This window comes from Phragmites australis, chromosome 11, assembly GCF_958298935.1.
Source record: "Phragmites australis chromosome 11, lpPhrAust1.1, whole genome shotgun sequence".
Lineage (NCBI taxonomy): Eukaryota > Viridiplantae > Streptophyta > Magnoliopsida > Poales > Poaceae > Phragmites > Phragmites australis.
This window is the reverse complement of record NC_084931.1, coordinates 7,081,527-7,102,891: the sequence shown is the minus strand read 5'-3', so window position 1 is coordinate 7,102,891 and position 21,365 is coordinate 7,081,527. Positions and strand designations below refer to the sequence as shown.

Here is a 21,365-nt window from a genome sequence, read left to right as displayed (position 1 = left end):
AACGGTCCGCAGAAAGGTCCACCGTGCGTGCGGTAATGTCTGATCGAAGTCTTTCATGGTGGACGTGGTGTTCGGTCCGCTTTCAAGGGCTCCGAGCACTACCGAGCCCCTGGGTGCTCTGGGTAATCCTATCGCTCGAGCCACTCGAGTAGTCCGGAGCCTAGGCCTCGGGGGCGGGCTGTTGGTGCTCGGTTCGGTCCGTCTTAAGCCCGGGCACCGCCGAACCATGAGGACTCTTTGTCGCATTCCTGCCCGTGCGTGTCTCCGGTCTGCTGACTGAGTGGTCGCGAGGTGAAAGAGTATTTACCGGTCATGGCGTGTTCCGTGCTGGATCGATCCATCTCCCGAGCAAGGAGGTTCGTGTCTTTGTCGTTTGACTTAGACGATGCGGACTCGCGAGGGCTCGGGGGCTGAACGCGCCAAGAACGACGATCGGGACGACTCCGTTCTCGGGGATGGAAAGGTCGGGAACGGCCCGATTGAGTACTCCCCGGGGTTTCAAGGCAAAGCATCAGAAGAAACGCTAAGTACTCAAGAGCAATGGAGTTGCAAGCCCAAAGAAAAGCTCCCCCTATATTCACAAGGAGAATACAAGCATTTCTAAGGGATCACTCCCATATTTACATCCAGTCAAGACAAAGATAAAGAAAGAGAAAACTACTACAAAAGCCTAATCGGAGGCAGAGTCGGCGTCGGGATCATCTTGGCCATCCCCGGGGGCTGGCAGTGGCGGCGCTTCCCGTCTGAAGACGGCCGCTACCTCCGCGGCGGTGCTCCAGTCCGCTTCCCGGGCGACCTCTTCCTCGGCTTCGACTACTCCTTCCCGCGCTGGTTCCAGCAGGAAGTTCGAGTCTCTGCTCCGGTAGCAGGCCAGGACGTGCTCGGCCACTGCGTGGGCCAAGCCGCGTCCTTCCCGGGCAGCGAGCTCCTGGACGGCCCAGGGTAGCGCCTCGAGGCGCTCGCAGACTTGTTGAAGCCCTAGGACTTGTCGTGCGGGGCTGTCACTCTTCTCGTCCGCGATGAGTCGCCCAAGGCCGGCCCTCTCCACGGCCCGCCGCATCCGCCGGAGTATGTCCTCCAACATATGCTGCAGGTTGACCCGCGAGACGAAAGCAGTCTCCAGCTTCTCCTTCGCGGCCCGCAGCTGCTCCTCGAGTCCCTGGGCCCCGGCCGCGCCAGAAGAACCGCCATCGGTTGCGGAGCCGGCGGCCTGCTTTGTCTGCACCACCAGTTCGGACAGGGCGCGCTCACGGGCGGTTAGCTCCGCCTCGTGTTTCGCGTTCTCCTCCTCCCTGGTGGCAACGGCCGCTGACGCTGCGGCAGCCTCCCCCTCTCGACGGGTCAGCTCCCCCTCCCGGTGGGTCAGCACGTCCTCCTGGTGGGCCAGCGAGTCCTCCCGGGCACCCAGATCCGCCGCCGTGATCTCATTATCGACCTCCCGGAGGGAGACGTCCTCCTCCCACCGGCGGATATCTTCTTCAATCTTCCGGAGGCCTTCTTCCCAACGTTGGAGGTCGACGCGCGTCTGATCGGCCTCGCCCTCTCGGCGGGTCAGCTCGGCCCGGAGCTCCTCCGCCGCCTTCTCGCGGACCGCGACCGCCTCCTCCCTCTCCTGCGCCTGCTCCGCCCTGGCAAGGGCTTCGGCAGCCTGCTGCCGCGACGCCTCAACCAGGCGGGCGGCGTCTTCTCGCTCCCGCGCGGCTTCGGCGCGGGCGGCCTTAAAAATCTCCCGTTCCCGCGCGACCTCCGCGCGGGTATCTTCCAGAAGCTTCTGCTCCCGCGCAGCCGCTGCGCGGGCCTCATCCTGGGCGCTCGCAAGCTGCGCCCTCTCCAAGACCAGCCGGGCGCGCTCTGCTCCGAGCTACCCCTCCTTCGCGTCCACCGTCGCGCCCAGCCGCTCGACCGCCACCTAGACGCCCTCGATCGCGGCCAGAAAGGGGTCGGCAGGTCGGCTGGGCGCCGGTGGAGCGCTGGTTTCCCCGTGATCTGCCTCCGGGGGGTTCGGGGTCCCCAAGGGTCGCCACATGATCATCCGCCCCGGGCTCGGCATGCCCGGGGTAGGTTGGGCCGCCGCCGGGCACTCGGGCGACGGCCGCGTTCCTACCTCGGCCGCCGCATCCGCCGGCCCCGGCAAGGCCGCTGCTTCCGCCACCACCCGCCCCGGGCTCTGCATGCCCGGGGTAGGTTCCACCGGCGCCGAAGGCTCGGGCGACGGCTCCATCCTTCCCTCGGCCGCCGCATCCGCTAGCCCCCCTGCCATCGTTGCGTCCGCCTGCCTTGGCTCTGGCGCCGGCGCCGGCGCTCCTTCGATCGCGGCGGCGCCAGTGGGCGGCCTTCGGGAGATAGACGAAGTTTAAAATCGAAGCCTAGTTCGGGCAAAGAGCGCCCAAGAATGAGCGAAGAATGAAACTTACTCGGTCGTAGTCCCCCGGTACTGCCATTTGGCCGCCGGGAGCCTGAAGTCCGGGTCTGGCAGTCCCGGCCCGGAATCCTCCCGTCTCCTCTTCCGCCGGGGGCTTGGCGGGGCCACCGCGCGATTCCCAGGCGCCGGGTCAGGCCCCATCCTCTCAAGGCGCGGTTCTAGGATCGGAAACACCGCCGCTGCCGATGGTGACGGCGGGGAATCCGGCACTGGGATGTAGACTCGGGGGCGCTTCCCCCGATCCCCCGACGCCGCCGCCGCTGCGCTGTCGGCGGTGCCCTCCTCTCCAGTACGGCGGTTGCTGCCCGCAGCGGCTCCACCACCGGCCTGCGGCTCGCTGCACGCGGCGCCCGGGCCACCGGCCCTCACCGGGCTGCCCGCGGTCTCCTCGCTGGCCAGCTCGTCCAATCCACGGAGCTCGGGGGCCTCGGGGCTCCGGCTCCTCAGTCGGTCGACGAGCCCCTGGGCGTCGAACTCCGGCAGCTACGCCAAGATCGCCGCGCGCTCGGGGTTAGCGCAGAGCGCCATCTCCGGCCACGGGAGCACCGCCCAGCTCGTGTCCTCCACGCCGGTCACCACTCGGGTCATGCCTCTCAGCTCCGCTGGGCCCAGATCCCATCTTGCGCCAATTTGGGTCCGGGTAACGTCTTCGAGCCCGGTGTAGAGCCAGCACGGCCGGCCCCGCTCCCGAAGGGGCGCCAGGCGGCGGCGCAAGAAGTCCGCCACCACCATTACCGAGGTCAGCCCGGAGTCGCGCAGGAATCCGATGCGCTCGAACACCGGCTCCAACCTCGCGTCCTCCGGCGGCGGCACCTCCCACGTCGACTTCCGGGGCTCCGCCGCCGCTTCCGGTAGAGCGAGGCGATCATGGGGGTCGACGTCGACGAAGAACCAGTCCCGCCGCCGCTCCTCCCACTTACTGCGTAGCACCTGGGGGATGTACTGCTCCCCCAAGCCGTCTCGCAGCCGAAGATTGCAGCACCCCGCGACGTCCGCCGAAGATTGCAGCCGAAGATTGCAGCACCCCGTCTCCCCCAGGACGAAGAAATGTCGGAGAAGCGTCACCGAAGGCACCACCCCCACGAACATCTCGCAGAGGTGCGCGAACACCGCCAGCACCACGACAGAGTTGGGGCTCAAGTGCACCAGTTGGATGCCGTAGGTGTCGAGGACTTGGAGGAAGAAAGTTGAAAACGGCGGCACCAACCCCGCCGCCACAAAAGAAGTGAACAAAATGATTCGCCCGGGAACGGTTGTCGCCGGCGGAAAGTTCGCCGGCGTCACCACCACGGCTCCCTCCTGCCCCTCGGGGACTAGCAGCTTCCTGATTTTGGCCGCCGCCTCTTCATTCTTCAGACGAGACTCCGGCAGCACGCTGTCCGGAGTCCTGTCACGACGGCCTCCTCCGGCTCTCAGCATCTCGGCGGGAGCGGAGGTTGTCTGGTGGTGGAGAGAAAGGAGGAGAAGCGTCCGATCGCCTGAAAGGTTTCTAAGGGCTCCAGAGCACGAAGGAGACAAGAGCAAGATCGCAAGAAGGCATAAAGAGGGGGGCGGATTGATCCCCTCCCCCTTTTTATATTTCATAATTCAAACATTGCCGGCCAACGGTTCGCTCGACGGGACGGCTTCCTCGATCGACCCAACTACCAGGCGAATCTCCCGCCGATCGTGCGGCGTCAGCGGCTGCCAGGCGTATTTTCCTCGATCTGCGCGGCAGCCGCGTGTGCCGCCCGTACCATTGTCATGCCCTTCAGGAGTTGTATGGACGCGTGTCTACTCATCTCCCCGCTGAGCCGCACCAGAGGCCCGGGTCTAAAGGGCCACCTCTTGAAAGCCTACCATGTGGCGTCCACGCCAGCCTCGGCCTCGTCCGCGACGAAGGGCCCATCCGCAGTCTCCGTGCCATCGCCTGCCAATGGGCCCGGGGGCTACTGTCGGTGTATCAGGAACCGGGGGTCCCTGAGTCCCGAGGCCGGGCCAGCCGTCCGTCACGCGTCACCATCCCGCGAGGTCCCTCCTGCTGGATGAGGAAAATCTGAGTTCCGGGAGAAGGTGCTGGGGGCCACAGCCTCTGGTCTCCGAGCACCCCAGTTCCCCGATGACCCGCAGAGTCCAAGTACCGGGAAGAAAGTGCTCGGGGAGGTGCCCAGTCGCCCCCGAGCACCCTAGTCCCCCGACGATCAGAAGAGCTAAGTTCCGGGAGAGAGTGCTCGGGGCTGCACGTGGTAGCCCCCGAGCACTCGGTTCCCCGAAGGGTCAGTGCAAAAGTGCTCGGGAGAGAGTGCTCGGGGTTGCACGTGGCAGCCCCCGAGCACTCGGTTACCCGAAGGTTCGTGCGAGAGTGCTCGGGAGAGAGTGCTCGGGGAGGTCAACGGTACCCCCGAGCACTCGGTTCTCCGACGACCCAGGGAGGCCCCCGAGGGGCCCACCGATGAAGTGTCTGCCAGTCAGAGGTCCAAGGCCGCATTAAATGGGCACGCGTGGCCTGACATATCCAGCTGCTCCCACCGCAGCGTCAGCTCCTGCCATGCTTTGGCAGAGGGGCGTGGGGCTATTAATTGCACGGGTCCCGTCCCGTATCTCCCGTTGTGTCTTGAGATAGCATTGTCAGGATCAAGGCATTCCGCCTACCGCCCTGCCGTGGCAGAGGAACAAGACAGGACGGGCACGCCGGGTGCCTCTGTGGCTGCCCGGTGGGCCCTCTCAACGGCGCCTGTTGACAGGGCGTCCACAGTGACGAGTGACCAGACGCGCGCCGCGCTTTTTTCCACCGCCCCAGTCACTTCGCCCAGAAAAAATGATGACGCCTTTTTCGGTCATGGCGTCTTGGAACTTGTACCCCTTCCTTCCCGTTCGGGGCATGTCGTAGCCGGCGAATGCATAAAAGAGTCAACACACCGGAGGGACAAGGGGGAGGGCGGAGAAGAAGAGAAACAGAGAGGACGAACCCCACAACGCACCAAGCCAACAGACGAAGACATTGTGAGCTAGCCTGAGCAGAGCTTTTGCCGAGAAACGAAGAGCCTCAAGCTTTTAGTTAGACACAATATTCTTGTAACCAGATACATCCTCGGGGGACCTCCCTCAGGACAGTTAATTCATCCATACAGGAGTAGGGTATTACGCCCCCGTGCGGCCCGAACCTGTCTAAACTCCGGTGCATTTATTCCTCTTTGCACTAGGTCAATCATCCCCCACCACCGGCCGTCGCATCTACATCCACTTCCATTTATTTCTCCGACGAACTTATTCAGGATCATCCCCCCGGCCGAATCTCTAAAAAGGGGTCTCTCGGGATCCCTGCGATAGGAGTTAATCCTCCGACAGGAGTCTTCTCAAAACCTACCAGGACTTCTCAGAGGCTAGTGCTTCCTTCATTGATGTCACCTCTTACCACTGGACCTCTTAATTTTGAGGACTCTCCGCAGCCGACCGTCCCTGTTCAACACCCCTTAGTCGAGTCATCTTCTATCATACAGTCAGCTTTTGATGAGCTTGAGGCTACTCTTCAGTCTACAACAGCTTAGGGTGTCGATACTTCTAGCTCCGACCCTCGTCCCGACGCAGTAGACAGAAGTTCCTGCTCTTTCTACATGTGTTCATCCGTCATTAGGATCGCTCTCTCCTATCGTCGTCGAGCTTGTCTCTTTCGACTTCAAATCCGATGCTTCTCAGTTCGTGGTGCGACCTTCTTTGACAATGTCGGCTCCTGCATCTCCTCCGGCTCCAGATGCTTAGATGTGTTCTCTTTTTGGTGCTTAGATGCCAAAGGGGGAGAGTCTAGTGTTAGCGGGAGTTGGGAGAGAATCTTAGCATGAGTGTCTAGAGAGCTTTTATTTCAGGGGGAGTTTAGGAATTTGGGTAGTTAGGTTTGGCTTATTGGATCCTATGGATTTTGATGTAATGACAGACTATTTGATTCTCTCTATTGTTGTGTTTCGCTTGTTATCACATTGTGTTTAAATTTCATGCGTGTTTAGTTTTTATTCTTCTAGCATGATAGGTTGTTATAATGCTAGGTTTACTCTTGCTTAATTGATATACACTGTTAATTGCCTTGTATGATAGGGTGCACTTCAATTCATGTCTCTATATTGTGTTGTCATCAATCACCAAAAAAGGGGAGATTGTAGCATCTAGACCCCTAAGTAAGTGGTAAGTGTTTCGATAATTAATAACAATTGTATCATTATGACTAACAAATTTGTTTTGAAGGGCATAAAAAATTTTAGTTCACAATGATGATTGAGTATTCTTGGTCCCTAAGGCTATTATATGGATGATCAATGGAGATGTGTATCGAGATTAAGGATCTTCTAGTTCTAGGGATGTCAACGGGGAAATTCCCCGCGGGGAATGGGTAACCATCCCCGCCCCGATTGGGGGAAATTTTCCCCACCCCCGTCCCCGTCCCCGCTTGCGGGGGAGAAAATTCTCCCATCCCCGTCCCCGCGCGGGGAAATATACCCGACGGGTTCCCCGTCCCCGCTACGCTAGCACGATGAAGGGCCTGCTGGCTGACGGGCTTTGGTGGGTTGGGCTTTAGTTGGACCGTTTCTTGCATATATGGGCCATGGAGAGTTTAAATATTTCAGGGAATTATCTCCGTGAGGAAACGGGGACGGGGGACAGGGAATCGTCCCCGCCCCCGCCATACCCAACGGGGGAGAATTTTCCCCCATTAAACCCCCCGCGGGGGGAAAATTGGCCCCATCCCCATCCCCTAATAGGGGAATTCCCCGTCAGGGAACGGGGATCGGGGCCCCGTTGACATCCCTATCTAGTTCTAAGTGTCATAAGGGAGAGGAAGGACACTTAGAGTAGTATATGTCCTCTTTCTTAGTCTTTTTGACTGTACTATAAAGAGGGACTAAGAGTAGTAGCTTGACCTAGATGAGTCTAGACTTGGTTTGATACACACTTGTGAATCTCTAGCATTAGGTAGCTCATAGAAGTCCATAGTTAAGATGTCGTGAAGTTAGAGCTCAAGAAAAGATTGAATTGGACGAGCTCATTGAAGTTAGCCTCATCGGATAGTCTAATGATATGACTCTTAGTTCTCACCGGAGCATTTCTCTTGGTTCAAACAGAAAACAAATGAGAAAACCGGATGGTCCGGTGGTTAACTTGCAGGTATCACCGGAACCTTTTCTTGGTGGCATGTGTCCTGAATTTTTTGAAGTGCTGCACTGGATGGTCGGTGTTACCCCCGTGAGGGCATTGGAGCTTTTTCAGTAGAAGCAATTTTTTCAGGTGAAATTGAAGTTGAACTCACCGGATTATCTGGTGATGGAAAGATGAGAGCACTGGAACATTTCTTGCAAAAAAGATTTTTTGGTTTTAGAAGAAGCTACACTCACCGGATGGTTTGAAGGCAAAGAGGAATCACCAGACTAATTTTTGCAGAGAAGATTGCAATAGGTATTCTGGCTTGGTTCTTCTGATCGGATGGTTTGGTCAAGGCAAAGAGGAATCACCAGACTAATTTTTACAGAGAAGATTGCAACATGTATTCTGGTTTGGTTCTTCTGATCAGATGGTCCGGTGAAGGCAAAGAGGAATCACGAGACTAATTTTTGTAGAGAAGATTGCAACGAGTAGTCTGGCTTGGTTCTTCCAATTGAATGGTCTGGTGATGAACTAAGTCGCACTGGATGAATCCACCGGATCATTTTTTAGCAATAACGGCTAATAATAGCTGGCACAGTGGAGCTCTGAAGTCTGTTCTCACTGGATTATCCGGTGATTGTAAGAAGATACTCACCGGATCATCCGGTGTTAACAGAAAAAATGTGTTGTTAGGCAACAACTAAATTTAGATCTCTAGCCTATAAATACCCCCTCATTTGATTTCAGTTGGTTGTCTTGCAACTCTAGAAGAGCTTATACACTGCGTGTGTCATCAAAAAGCAAGAGAGTATACTTGAGTAAATTTCAAAGTTCTTAATTGAAGGTTAAGGACATCTTTAGTGCTTGGAGAGTAGAAAGTGTGCATCTAGCTGTAGTCTAGGTTTGATCTTGGTCAAGTAAAGCTATTAGCTTGTTATTTTTGGTGGTTAGCAACACCTAGCCGGTCTTTGATGGTTGCAAGTGTCTCGGTGAGCTCTTGGAGTTTTTGTGGGAGGCCTAGGAAGAGCTATGTGCTTAGTTATATGTCTGCCAATCCAAAGATGGAGAAGCGGCAATCATGAGTGAGCACTTGAGACTTCGTAACTCAAGAGGGAACGATATCCTTTGTGGATGCTCTAATGAGTTCTAGAGAGGAGTGCAAACTCCTCGATACATTGGGAAAAAATTGATGTTCTCTTGTCCATCTTCTTATTTTTTTATATTTATATTTGAGCTTTTACTTACTTACAAGCTTTACTTTTCGTATTTACTTTGTGTTCTAGATTGCTTGTTTTTATGCTTCCATCTAGTTTAATCGTGTAGTCGTATTTCAATTTATCTAGACTAAGGTTGTTACTTGTTCTACAATTCTGTAGGAGTAATTTTTTAATAGCCCAATTCACTCCCTCTTGGGCCATTTGATCTTTTCAGATACATTAGACTCTTATCTCTTTTAACAAGCATGACCGGAAGCTTCTAAGATTTTTTATTTTTCTAAACCTTTTTTCTGTACATATATATTTAATAAAAAGTCTGAGTTGGTAACTAAGAGGCATTAAATACTTATTTAAGAAGTCCATAGGATAAAACTAAACAAGTTTTAATAAGTGATCCTGGTCACAAATTAATTACATATATATATATATATATGTCAAATATACATATATATATGCTTAATTATTTGCAAAAAAATTGGGCATTTAGTTGAATGCCCTTGAATCAAGGGAGATCAACCCCTGTTTGGCATTGAGTCGTAGGATTGGGTTTAGTGCTATATATTTCTTTTCTTTCGTGGACGCCAGAGCTCGCGATGTCCATTTTCTAAGGAAAAAAGAGCGTTAAAATCTGTTATTTCATTCACTCTAAAGTTAATTGCAAATAATCCATTTCACTTTATTCATTGTCGCCAGCACACCCAAATTAAGCATAACCTAATAACTTCCCAAGAATAATCGACAACCAAATAACAACCCATCACTCGCTGTTCCATCCACATAGCTACGAGAATGCTCTGATCAGTGCAGAATGGGAGGGTTGCAGTAGGGCCCGTTGAGCCACCCGTTGGCGATCGAGCGGTAGGCCGCCTCCGTGAGGTGGATGCCGTCCCAGATGAGGTAGTTGGCCGGGTCGGCGCAGGCGCTGGAGCCGGACATGCCGCACCTCGCCTTGTTGTTGTAGTTGTACGAGCCCTGCCCGCCGGCGCCGCAGCAGACCTTCAGGCCGTACTTGAGCCCTGCAAACGTGCACCAAGAGGTCATTCCATTCCCACTAGCTAATCCGGGTGATTACACTTGATAAACCTGCCTCGTAACGCGCGCCCGCGTGCTCCCCATCACGTGAACTGAACACTAATCACCTTTGAGAAACGTCATTGGGGTAAAAAAAAAACGAATTGTAGGCATGGAAAGAAGGCCATGCTTGTTAATTGTTGTGAACATGTGGCTTGTATTTGTTTATTTCTGTTATGAACTTTTGCTTTTGGACTATCTTTGTCGAATACAGATCGTTACATGCAAAGGAAGAGCTGGTAGATGAGCTTAGCCACCAGTAGTATATGGTGTATGAGAATATGCCACCCCAAATTATAACAGGCTTTCACCCTATCATACATCACATCCTTATTTCATCATAACTGGTTGTACGATAGATAATATGCCAACTAGATTATGAGGTATTGATTCCCAAATTATTTGAACAAAGGTCATGGTCCCCAGGGCATAATTGACAACACTATTAGGATGAGTCATTGGAGGGCTAAGAATCTATAGACCATAAATTTAAATATGCTAACCATGCGTGCACGTAGCTATCTTTACATCCGTCAACATGCTTTGGATCTATCCCTGGCGTGAACTCTGACCTATGGGCCCCATGCCCTCGCTGCCTATACGCTAAACATTCCGTGAGACTTAAACTCTGTCACGCCAACTTGATTCTAGGACACAGAGCTAAAAGTCTGAAAAAGAAGATCTTTTTTTTTTGCCTTCCTGCTCTGGACAGGGATGTCAGATAAACTAGAATATTTATTCTTGTGGGAAGATTTTAGAGTAAATTAAAAAAATATATAACTATTTTGCTATATGTTACAGAAAATCATAATTTCTGTTGTATATTTTAAAAACTTACAGCTATTTTAACATATGTTATAAAAAACTATAATTTTCTCACCGTGAGCCCACCTGCTGCTAGAGGATGACAGGTGGGCCCACAGTGAGAAAGTTGTAGATTTTTACAATATATATTAAAATAGTTGTAGATTTTTGAAATGAACATTAAAAATTGTAGTTTTTTAACATATATTAAAACAGCTATAGATTTTTAAAATTTACTCAAGGTTTTTAGTATGAGATGGTCTTGCCACCTTGGCATAGGCGAGGTCCTAATAATAGAAAAGCTATTTTTTAGATAATGGAATAGTCGTATCCCGGCCTCTGCCGGAAAATAGCCAGCTTCTTACGAAACGACAGCGCACAGCCGGAAAATAGCTAAACAGATCGACTGAAGCACGAGAGAGAAGAAGACAAGAAAGAAGTGTCGGCTCACCGAAGTTCTGAGGGGCCCGGATCATCTGGGTGACCTGGGAGTAGAAATCGGCGTACATGATCCGGGTCTGTGGGTACGTCCTCTGCAGCCTGGAGAGGCTCCGCTTCAGCAGGGAGTTGTGGTAGGAGGACAGCCCGTTGTAGCTCCTCAGGCAGCCGTCGCCGTCGTAGTCGGCGCCATTGGAGGTCCCGTAGAGGGTGAGGTAGATGGGGAAGCACCCAATCGGCAGCACCCCCGGCACGACAATGTCCACTGCTCCCGTCCTGATTATCGTCTGCAGTAGGGATGCAATCATGCAAGTGGTATTTATTAGGGAGTTCTAGATTAGTAATAAGTTTATATATGTTTTTCTTAACTTAATTGAATAAAGATGAATCTTTAGTTTATTTTTTTTAGTTTTGGGTCGATGTAATGATTCAGAAAATACAAAATGTACATTTTTATCTGCAGATTATGCACATGAATACAGCGTGTTAGGTTGTGTGCAGTGTTTCCCTCTTAAACAGAAAGAATGTGCAGTGTCTGGCTGCTTGTACAGTTCATGCTTGCATGATAATTAAATGTACGTATTTTTCTTAAGAATAAAGATAAAGAAATGAGTATTGTAGCTATGGTAGGATAGTGGCCGAAGCAGAGCCACCGTACCTCTAGGCCGCGGATGAGCTTGCTGACGACCCTCGGCACGTAGCCTTTCACCTCCGCCATGGTCCGGCCGGAGAAGAGCGCGGCGTTGTAGTCGTTGCCGCCGAACTCGCCGACGACGAACAGGGACTTGGAGAGGTAGTTCTTGCAGTCTACATTCTCGCGACAGAGATGCAAGTAATTAACTACTTGATACGTCACACAATTTATCGGAGCGTACTCCGATTGATTAGGCGAACCGTTTGATTTGTTGGTTGATTAATATGCAACGGTACCGCACCGTTGCCGCAGACGGAGGGCAGGAGCTGCCGGAACCACTGGATTTGGGTGTCGAGGGGCCCGTTGTTCCAAATCTTGTCGCTGAGGCCGATGGACTTGAAGAAGTCGAAGTTCATGGTGGTGGCGCCGATGATCGCCATGTTGGCGCCCTTCTTGAAGTCACCGCCGGCCTTGGACGCCGGCAGCAGCGGCAAGCCGAAGTGCTCGGCTGCATTTACGTACGTGCAGTCGTGCACAGGCAGAAGCGTTCAGCTCCGGTCCATCGGTCGCAATCTCACACACTAGCAAGCTTTAAATTTTGATGACGATGTACGTACCGAGCACGTCGACGATGACGCGGCCATCGGAGCATCGTCCGGTGGGGCGGCCGAAGAAGGTTTCGCCGTAGGGAGACTGGCCCGTAGTGAGCCAGGACGGGCAGCCGCCGACGCAGAGGTTGCCCGTGTCGGAGATGGAGTCGCCGAAGCTGTAGATGCCGTTGTACCGCTGCGACGCCCCCTGCCGGAGCGCGCACAGCAGCACCAGCACCCATAACGCCGCTTTGCCGGTCGCCATCCTCTCTCGTCAGTCGTCACCTACCTACCTCTCTAGGTAATCACGTGTGCCGAGACAACGAAGACGACGCCGGCGACGTATGCGGGATGCCTAGCCAAGTGTGCGCGTGAGAGTTAAAGCGCCAGCTCGCGTGTGCTCGTGGGCGACCGTGTCTGGGCGGTGCGGCCATGTGGATGGCCGGACGAGGGAATTTATAGGCACGGTGAGACGGCGGTTGGGGCGTCGCTGTCCCGGTGGACTGCTGCTGGCGACGTACGTGCCTGCTTCCATATTCTTTCCTTCGCTGACGCCGGCTGGCCTCTTTTTACTTACGTACACAACTTTTTTTTCCGATTACAAGATGACAACGCACAAACATATATCACATTTATATATACACGAGTACATCCTGTAACATATCTATAGATAATATTATTGAAAACACTTGTATTTACATAAATCCTGAATATCAGGATTTAAACCTAATGAGTGAAATCGTACCTTCACGTCCCCACCACTCCATCAAAAAATGGTTGTACATAACTTTATTAGTGTCATATTCTTACAACTAAACTTATTCTTCCGAATTTTTGGTATCTCTCTTTTTAATTTGCTGATGACAGCGCCTCTGATGGCTGACAGATGTGAGACATTCTAAGGGTTAAAAAATGATATTTTAAGGGTTAATGTTACTAGCAGCGAAGGTTTCTGGAAAGTTGTCAGGTTAATCATTTATGTTACTAGCTTAACATAATTCAGTAAAAGCAGAGGGCGGTACAGCTCCTCAATTCGAGCAGTTTATTTCGCATGCAGTCGAATGAGCCGGGCACCCCAAAAGGCAAAATATTCCTCTGCCTTTTCTGGAGAAAACTAGAGGAATTGACAGCATGGAAAGTCCATTGCATGGTTTTCTTTCCGCTTACTTTGACTTGATCAAAACTCGTTCCCTTCACGGGTTTAAAGAATAAAAAATTGGAGCACAAAAGGGTGAGAATGATAATCGAGACCGAATCTTTAGAGGTGAATGGATTGGTTTCTTGACTAATGACATGCACATGACCAAACTCTGGCTGTCAGACTCCATCACATGTACGGCCAGATATGGTCCATCCAGGTCACTCGTTATTATCCATAGGATCGATGGAGAAACAACGGGAAAGGCGATGTGTGATACGGGTTATTTAGTGTGTTAATCTTTCATACTTGATATTTATCTATTTATTAATTTTTTTATATATTTTATGATATTTTTATCATCTCTTCAACATTAATCGTAACGCAAATTAATAGTATTAATAGTCCATACGTATGGAAGAGGTAGTGAAATTTTTCACTCAAAACTTGGATTAGGGAAAGCTACGTGGAGGTGCCGTGGGAGATGAACATCTATACGTTTTTAGTTTCTGTACAGGGGTCAAAGTTGAGTAGTTTCTATGTGTTTGTTTCGTTTAGATTGTGATGATTTCACAAGAAATTAACCAAAATTTCACGAGAAACAATTCAGTCTGTTATCTTAGTGGAAGGAAAGAAAATGGAGAACCTCTTTCGATCCTCGAAAAGGAATAAGCGCGCAGCGCTTATGCATTCAGAAATGGAGAACGTAACGCTAGGAGATTCATAGTAACCATTCACTGTAATATCTTATTGGGATATGTTCAATTATGTCTCGTAGTATATGAACAGAAGCAGCTCCAAATTGGGCGTGGTTTGGATACCGCCATCTCTGTTAGACTGTTACTACCAAGTTGCCGTTCATGCCACTGTTTATGTATAGAGACATGAAAAGGATATGGAAAATGTTCGGCCTGTGCCAATCCATTTTGGATAAGGCCGAATTCGTTTCGACGCAGATGCCATTGGTGTCTACAGATTTTCAGCAAAGATGGGAAAATGCAGCTAGCTTCAAGGGGGCTATGTATGGTTGCAAAGTAAAGAAATTCAATTTTTTTTTGTCCGGAGCTTTTCTTTTTGAAGTTTCGTAGTGTCCAAAGTAGATGGAGAGAAAGTACACTCAAAGAGCTAGCTATTAGAGGCTACTGTCAATGCTGGAACTAAAGCAGCCTAGATTGCACGCGCAGCTGGAAAGTGGGAAATAGACAAAGTACAAGTTCTAGAAATATATTATATCCAATTTTCAAAAACAATTTTAAACTTCAACTGAGCTAAAAAATGCTGCCATCCAGAAAACAAGAGCATTTGCAAAAGCATGGCTCTATACAAGTCTTCCATTTCTGCAGAAACAATGCCCACGAATCAGTTCTACAGAACCTTCCTTGCAATCGCAATCGTCCATGGCGCCACACGCAAAAGCAATTTATTTCTCTGCGAGGAAATGCAAAAGCACAATTGACAACGACCAAAATCACCTTCACTTGAATGCACACACAAATGCATGCATCCAATTATTATTTGATCCAGATGGCATATTCTGCATACACGATTACACATCACACATGGGCTGTCCATGGCCGGGCACCGGTACATTTTTGTCTCGTAATTCGCTCTATTGCTACTGTTACTCATAGAAGCACGGTTAATTCTTGATATAAACCGGTAATGTTATGTCTAAATCACAGATCAATTTATTCCTACTTCTAATGTCAACTTGAATATATATAATTCTCTCTCTATATAGAGTTTATTCTCACATATATACATCATAGGTCATTTACATACACAAATAGTACCAGTCTAGACACATTTCACAAGTATCATCCATATACACAATCACATGTCCGAACCAGTCTCGACACATTTCACAAGTATTATTCATCTATACACATCAATAAGTTTTCATCCTCATACACAGTTTTGCATCAAGTTTACAAAATAAGGATCCGAAAGAACACAAATCGGTTCATATAATAATCATATTTCTATCTTTTACTTTTACTATAAGTTACTTGTGTCTAACGAAGGACTGTTATTCTGAGTTGGTACATGAAACTCGTCCCTTGAATTGACAATCTCGTTAATAATGAACCTAATAAGTTATTCTTGAATTGCTATTATTTGATTGATCAGTAGTCAACTTGTGTTCAGCTTGAGGCACTATCATTAGAAGAGATAAAGAAATTAATCCTTAATATGTATAGAAAATGAAAAGTAGGCGTGATTATGATTAGTAACTAGATTTAGATTCAATTGAATAGAAATAAACTAGAGCAATAACAAAATGATCAAGTACACCTGTTTAGCATGTCTATACTAGGTTGGTATTGTTTTTATTCTCTCCTTTGTGAGTCCAAAACAATAATTTTGCTAATGTATGGTTGGATGACAAGATAGATCCAGTGATAACTGCACATACATCACAGTAACTAATTAGTCCTAACATTATGTTGGACATAAAGAGTAGAACGGGCAAGTAAGGAAACACATACTTAAAGGTGTAGGGTAAAAATATGAATGTCTTCTATTGATGGTGGAGCATAGCCTTGAATAAATAGTTATTGGTTTCTTTTGGAAGTTATTTGACAAGGCCCTGGTTCACTAGTGCTGGATCCAGGAATCATACTTTGTGAATGCAACCTTTTCTGCATTTTTGTATTTCTATTCTATTTAAGAAATAAGTTAGACATGCAATGTAATGGTGGAAGAATGTATACTGTGAATTATACATAAGACACCTACAGAGTCTAGCGACTAAGTATAGACATGTCGAGGGCATCTTACTAATACAATTAATATATTTTCTTGAAATCCAGCCACAATATGCCATCCCCATTGTGAAAATCTTCATGTTTGTATCTGGCGCTGAACATTGTTGTACGCTGCTTTAACAATTTCATGTACCACTCATAAAATCTCTGCAATTGAGTTGTTAAGCAGCCGGTTGTATCGACCAATGGTTTTTCCAACTCAAACTTCCATCTAAGAGGTGGAACTAGAAATCGAGCACGCACAATCTACTTGAGCTTCTGCAAGTTGAGGTGTTGAAATCCCAGCTTATGCAAGAAATGCTTCCACCACTACTTTCTTCAAGTAAGGCTTACTCTTGATGTGCTCGTATTCTGAAAATCACTTAAGTGAAAGCACCCTCATCTACGCTGTACTGCAGGATCGACTAAAATCTTCTCATGACTATCATTTGGACGTTTGAAGAATGAAGTTACACTAGAGTTCACTTCCATTTTGGAGTTAGGAGGTGATGGCGACTTCTGAAGGGGTACCGACTATTGAGACGGTTGTAGTTCTCACTTCTGAGATGAACGAGATTTCTGAGATGATTGCAACATATGAGATGATGCTAGGTGGTGGAGGAGGAGTTGGACTTCTTCTAGATGCTGGAGGAGTTGGGCTTCTTCTTGATGGTGGCAACAATGATGCGATGTCTCTTTGTGGATAATCCGGTTCAAGAACATTGTCAAGTTCGAATACCATGTAACGATTTTGCCACACGAGGAAAATCATGCATGTTTTCTCCTAGAGTCTTCTTCCCCTCCTCTCCTAGGATGTCTAGCTCAAGTTATCTAGACTTTGACCTTGGTATAACCTTGCGTTATCTAGACGGTGTGCAAAAGCTGCCCTTCCGCGCATGGATAAGCCATGCCGACATCCACCTTGATGGTAATATTCTTAGTGGTCATGTGTAGCTTGCACGGTGTCCGTTCTATGATGGGGTCCACATGCCAATGGATTAAGTTCTATGCGGGAAGTCCTATGGATGTGCATCTACTCCGACGAACACCATGGTTGGTGATTACAACATTATGGTTGGCTAGCTGATGTTGTTGGCTAAAGGCTTCTATATCATTTCTTGTATATGAGCATCCATGTCATGTCTATCATGTTCTCTCTCTTGCTATAACGCTTCTCATACAAGGGCAAATATTTCCTCATGTTTGGTTTGCTTCTCTTTTGACTCCTATAACTTGTGTTGCCATTTGGGAATCCATGGTACCAATTCACCAAACCAACTCCTCGTGTGTGACCATCGTTCTACTTTTTTTCCCAGAGACAAGGTTAGCTCATCCTTATCCTTATCTGGCTTGAAAGAGCCTTAGGAAGACTAGACATGGGCGTCTGCAATCCCTTCTGCAAGCATTTACGCCACTTCCTTGTCTTTGGAGTTTCTAAAGTATAAGCTACCATTAACCGAGAGAGAAACACCCCTGCTAAATAGCCAATTCTTCGATCGTGGGCTCCACTCGGCCATCACTGGTGTGATACCGTTGTGAGTTAGTTCTTCTTCCCATCTCTTCTATCGGGATATTTTCTTGAAGTACCCACAAATGCTCATTGTATGGGGGTAATTATTCTTCTCTGAGTTGGCATTGTTTACCTCACTTATCTTCAAAGCTTCTTCCGACGTCTTGTATAGCACAAAGTCATCCTAATACTCAATCATGGGAATTTGTCAAAGTCCGGCAATAGACCCTCCTTCAAATAATCTTTGTTCAGTGTGATCTTCCAATTCTTAAACGAATTGCACATGATGAATAACGCATGTTTTTTCACAACCACAAGAGAAACCTTGAGGGAATTCAAACTTGTCCTATTGAGGTCACTGAGAACTAGCCATTGGTTAACTCGATGACCACTCCAAAATCTATAGGTGATGGGCACATGATCCCTAACAAGAACCCCGTATGATGTCTTGTACTGCCTCACTGATGCCAAGGGTGCAGTAGGCTCCTCAAGTGCCGAGAGCTCTGCAAGGATAGGTCATCTCCTAGGCATCTTGCTAGGACCTCAACCACCACACCAAATCATGCGACTGGTTATAAGTGCAAATAGTTTATATACAAGATGTGAGAAGGGAATGTACAAAATAATCTATTTATAGACTACTCAACCTATTAATCATAGAGTCCTTCAGAGTTGGTTTAACTCTCTGGATAACTAGTCTAAACTCAGCTTTGAATTCTCTAGCCCATAATGATAGAGATAAATTCCCATTGTTGAAGATGATTGCATTTCTCTGTGTTCAAATAATCCAGCGTACTATTATGAGCACTTCTTTGAAGCATTGTATCCCCTACTTGCTTCTTTGATCTAGAAGCATGTCATGAAGATTAAGCAATATATCCCAATTGAAATGAAGAAAAAACCAACAAATATGACTTAAGGACATGAGAAGAACAAGTAGATCATATTGTTCTCAACTCTATCTGTGCAGAGTACACAAGAATATGACGGGAGATGAAAAGATTTCCTGCGTAGCAGATTTCTTGTATTGAGTCGATCATTGAGAAGTAGCAAAAAAAAAAGACTTTTTGTTTGCTTCTACAACAAGATTTCCATGATGATTTGATTGTTAGCGGCACATCAATAGTTCCAATCATCAAGTCATATGCCTTCTTCAATGATTATTCAGCCGTACCACTCATATAACAACAGAAATCTTGAACTATCTGATTGCAAGATAAAATCTGCTAACACAACCAACAGTTGTTGCCATTGGGCAAAAGCAACTGGTGATAAAGACAAGTGAAACAAAAACCTGAGGGTTGTCCCTATGCTCCATAAAGAAAGCCAATGAGGCATTTTGATTTCTTGCCAAAGAGAAGAGCTGCAGAAACATCAACTGTAGCAGGCCAAAGTTCCACATATCTTTCCAGAACAATATTGTATCTCCTTTACTTACATTGCAAGAAGAAAATCCTCAATAAAATTCAGAGTTGCAGCATCATTTTCCACCAGAATGATCCCTTCAATGAGATAGCATGTGGAGCTTGATTTCTAGAATAGTATGCACGCCAAAGCGAATTTGACCCAGGAAGATCATGTTTATTATAGAACTTATGCAAGTGTTTCATGAGTAAGAATTTATTTTGTACTTTTAAATTTATAATTCCAAGCCCATCTTTCTCCTTTGGATGAAATACTTTCTTCCAAGCAGCAAGATAAATGCCTTTTTAGTGAATTTTTGTACCCCCTCCAAAGACATTGTGGGTGATACTTGTCAATTTGCTCAATGATCTCCATTGGGAGGTGAATTACACACATTTACCAAGTTTACCATTAATAATATCCCAACATAAGTAAGCAAAGATGAAATCCCCATCATTCTTCTCTCAATTCTATTTAAAAGGACATGAACTCCTCCACCTTGGGCATAGTAGTACCCAGAGGGAGACCTAAATATGTAAACAACAATGATGCAATTTGACAACCAAATGTATTGGCAAGAATAGAAGCTTTTTCCTCAGACATGTTTATGGGCACCAGATGTGAGTTATGATAATTAACTTTTAAGCCCGTTGATGTAGAAAAGGTATTAAGTATGGCCTTCATAATAAATAATTGCCTTGCATCACCTGGTAAGATGAATAAAGTATCATTGGCATAATGTACTATTGGAAAATCCTAGCCAAAAGATGAATCTAGGGGCAAATATAGTAAGCCTCGTTGATAAGCGTCATTGATGATGGATGCCAACAGGTCTGCAGCCAACACAAAAAGTAGTGGAGATAGTGGATCACCTTGTCGTGCCCCTCAATGACAACGAACTAATTTCCCAGTACTCTATTGAGTAGAACAGAGGGTGTAACAGAGGATAAAACCATATGAACCCACTTGCTCTACTCAGTACTAGAATGGGCAACAGTCAGAGGGGATGGAAGGCCCTCTGGGGATACTTTGACTGGCATGGTAGGAGGTGTAGGTGGAGCATTGTTGGATTAATTCCTTACAGAGATTAGGAGCAAAGCCAAATCTAGGCCATCAAGGGGGAGGGGTTGGTATGGGGTGTGGAGTTGCACCATTAGAAGGTGGATGATCCTCATCTCGTGCTGAAATGTCCCCTCATCATGCAAATAAGTAACAAAGATTGATAATGACTAGAATAAACAAAGGAGTACTTTGATCAAGATGCGCACTTTTGTGGGGCCAGTGAATCTGAGTACCAAAACATGGAACCGCTTTAGATATGGTGGGGATGTTATAGAAATCAAGTGGGAAGTGAGTGAGCATAAGCCAACAGATGCGATCTAAAGGAAAACCACGCACATTGGGGCCCTCATCATGAAGCACCAAATTGAGAGTGTAGGGAGCAAGGCTAGGATGATTATGTGGGCTATTATTGACCATGACTTCCCTCTCTAAATAGATACCAAAGGTGATGAAAGCTATACCAATATCAGTGTGAGATACCTCATTGACCCTCACATATAAGATGTCCATGAGGTAATCATGGATTGCTTGTGCCGCCAAGGTGATATTCTCTGGCACCATCACCAGAATCAAGATTGTAAGGGTCATGTATTCCCTCTCTAAATAGCTACCAAAGGTGATGAAAGCTATACCAATATCAGTGTGAGATACCTTATTGACCCTCACATAGAAGGTGTCCATGAGGTAATCATGGATTGCTTGTGCCACCAAGGTGATATTCTCTGGCACCATCACCAGAATCAGGATTGTAAGGGTCATGTCTTCATGATCACATGGTTGTTTTGGCCCTAGGAATGTGTAGATGTGTTGAGGATGATGCTCCAAGAACATGGTGTTCCCAACCCGAAATCCACATGGTAGGATTAGCTCTGGGTTGAAGGCAAAGTTCGCCATTGTTTCCAATGTCAGTGACTCAGTTGATGCCACCAAGGCAGGGTTTAGTGTTGGCGGGGATGGGGTTTCTCTAGGATGAGAGGAAGGGTTGATCCCAGAACCTGCCCCTAAAATACCATGATCGGTAGATTTACTGGGCTTTGTGGGTCGATAGATTCATTTGAATTGTTTCTTGAAGCAAGAGGCCACACGATGCCCGTAATTGAAGCAATCGCGACATCTAATCTATCCTTTTAAAAAATAAGCTTTATGTCCATAAGCCTAATTTGATACAAAAGTCCCCACGATATTAATGGAAAATGCTTGAAAACTTGAACTCTAAACC

General features: G+C 47.9%; 1 protein-coding gene across 1 annotated transcript; it reads right to left on the bottom strand.

Annotated features, from left to right (window-relative positions):
• Positions 1-9,365: 9,365 nt before the first annotated feature.
• LOC133885789 (GDSL esterase/lipase At5g45910-like) lies at positions 9,366-12,706 on the bottom strand. Its single transcript, XM_062325536.1, has 5 exons — positions 12,313-12,706; positions 11,997-12,203; positions 11,720-11,868; positions 11,075-11,348; positions 9,366-9,764 (listed from the first exon to the last, which is right to left on the bottom strand). Exons 1-5 carry the CDS (start codon positions 12,548-12,550, stop codon positions 9,547-9,549), a joined length of 1,086 nt encoding a protein of 361 aa, XP_062181520.1. The 5' UTR covers positions 12,551-12,706; the 3' UTR covers positions 9,366-9,546.
• Positions 12,707-21,365: the final 8,659 nt, after the last annotated feature.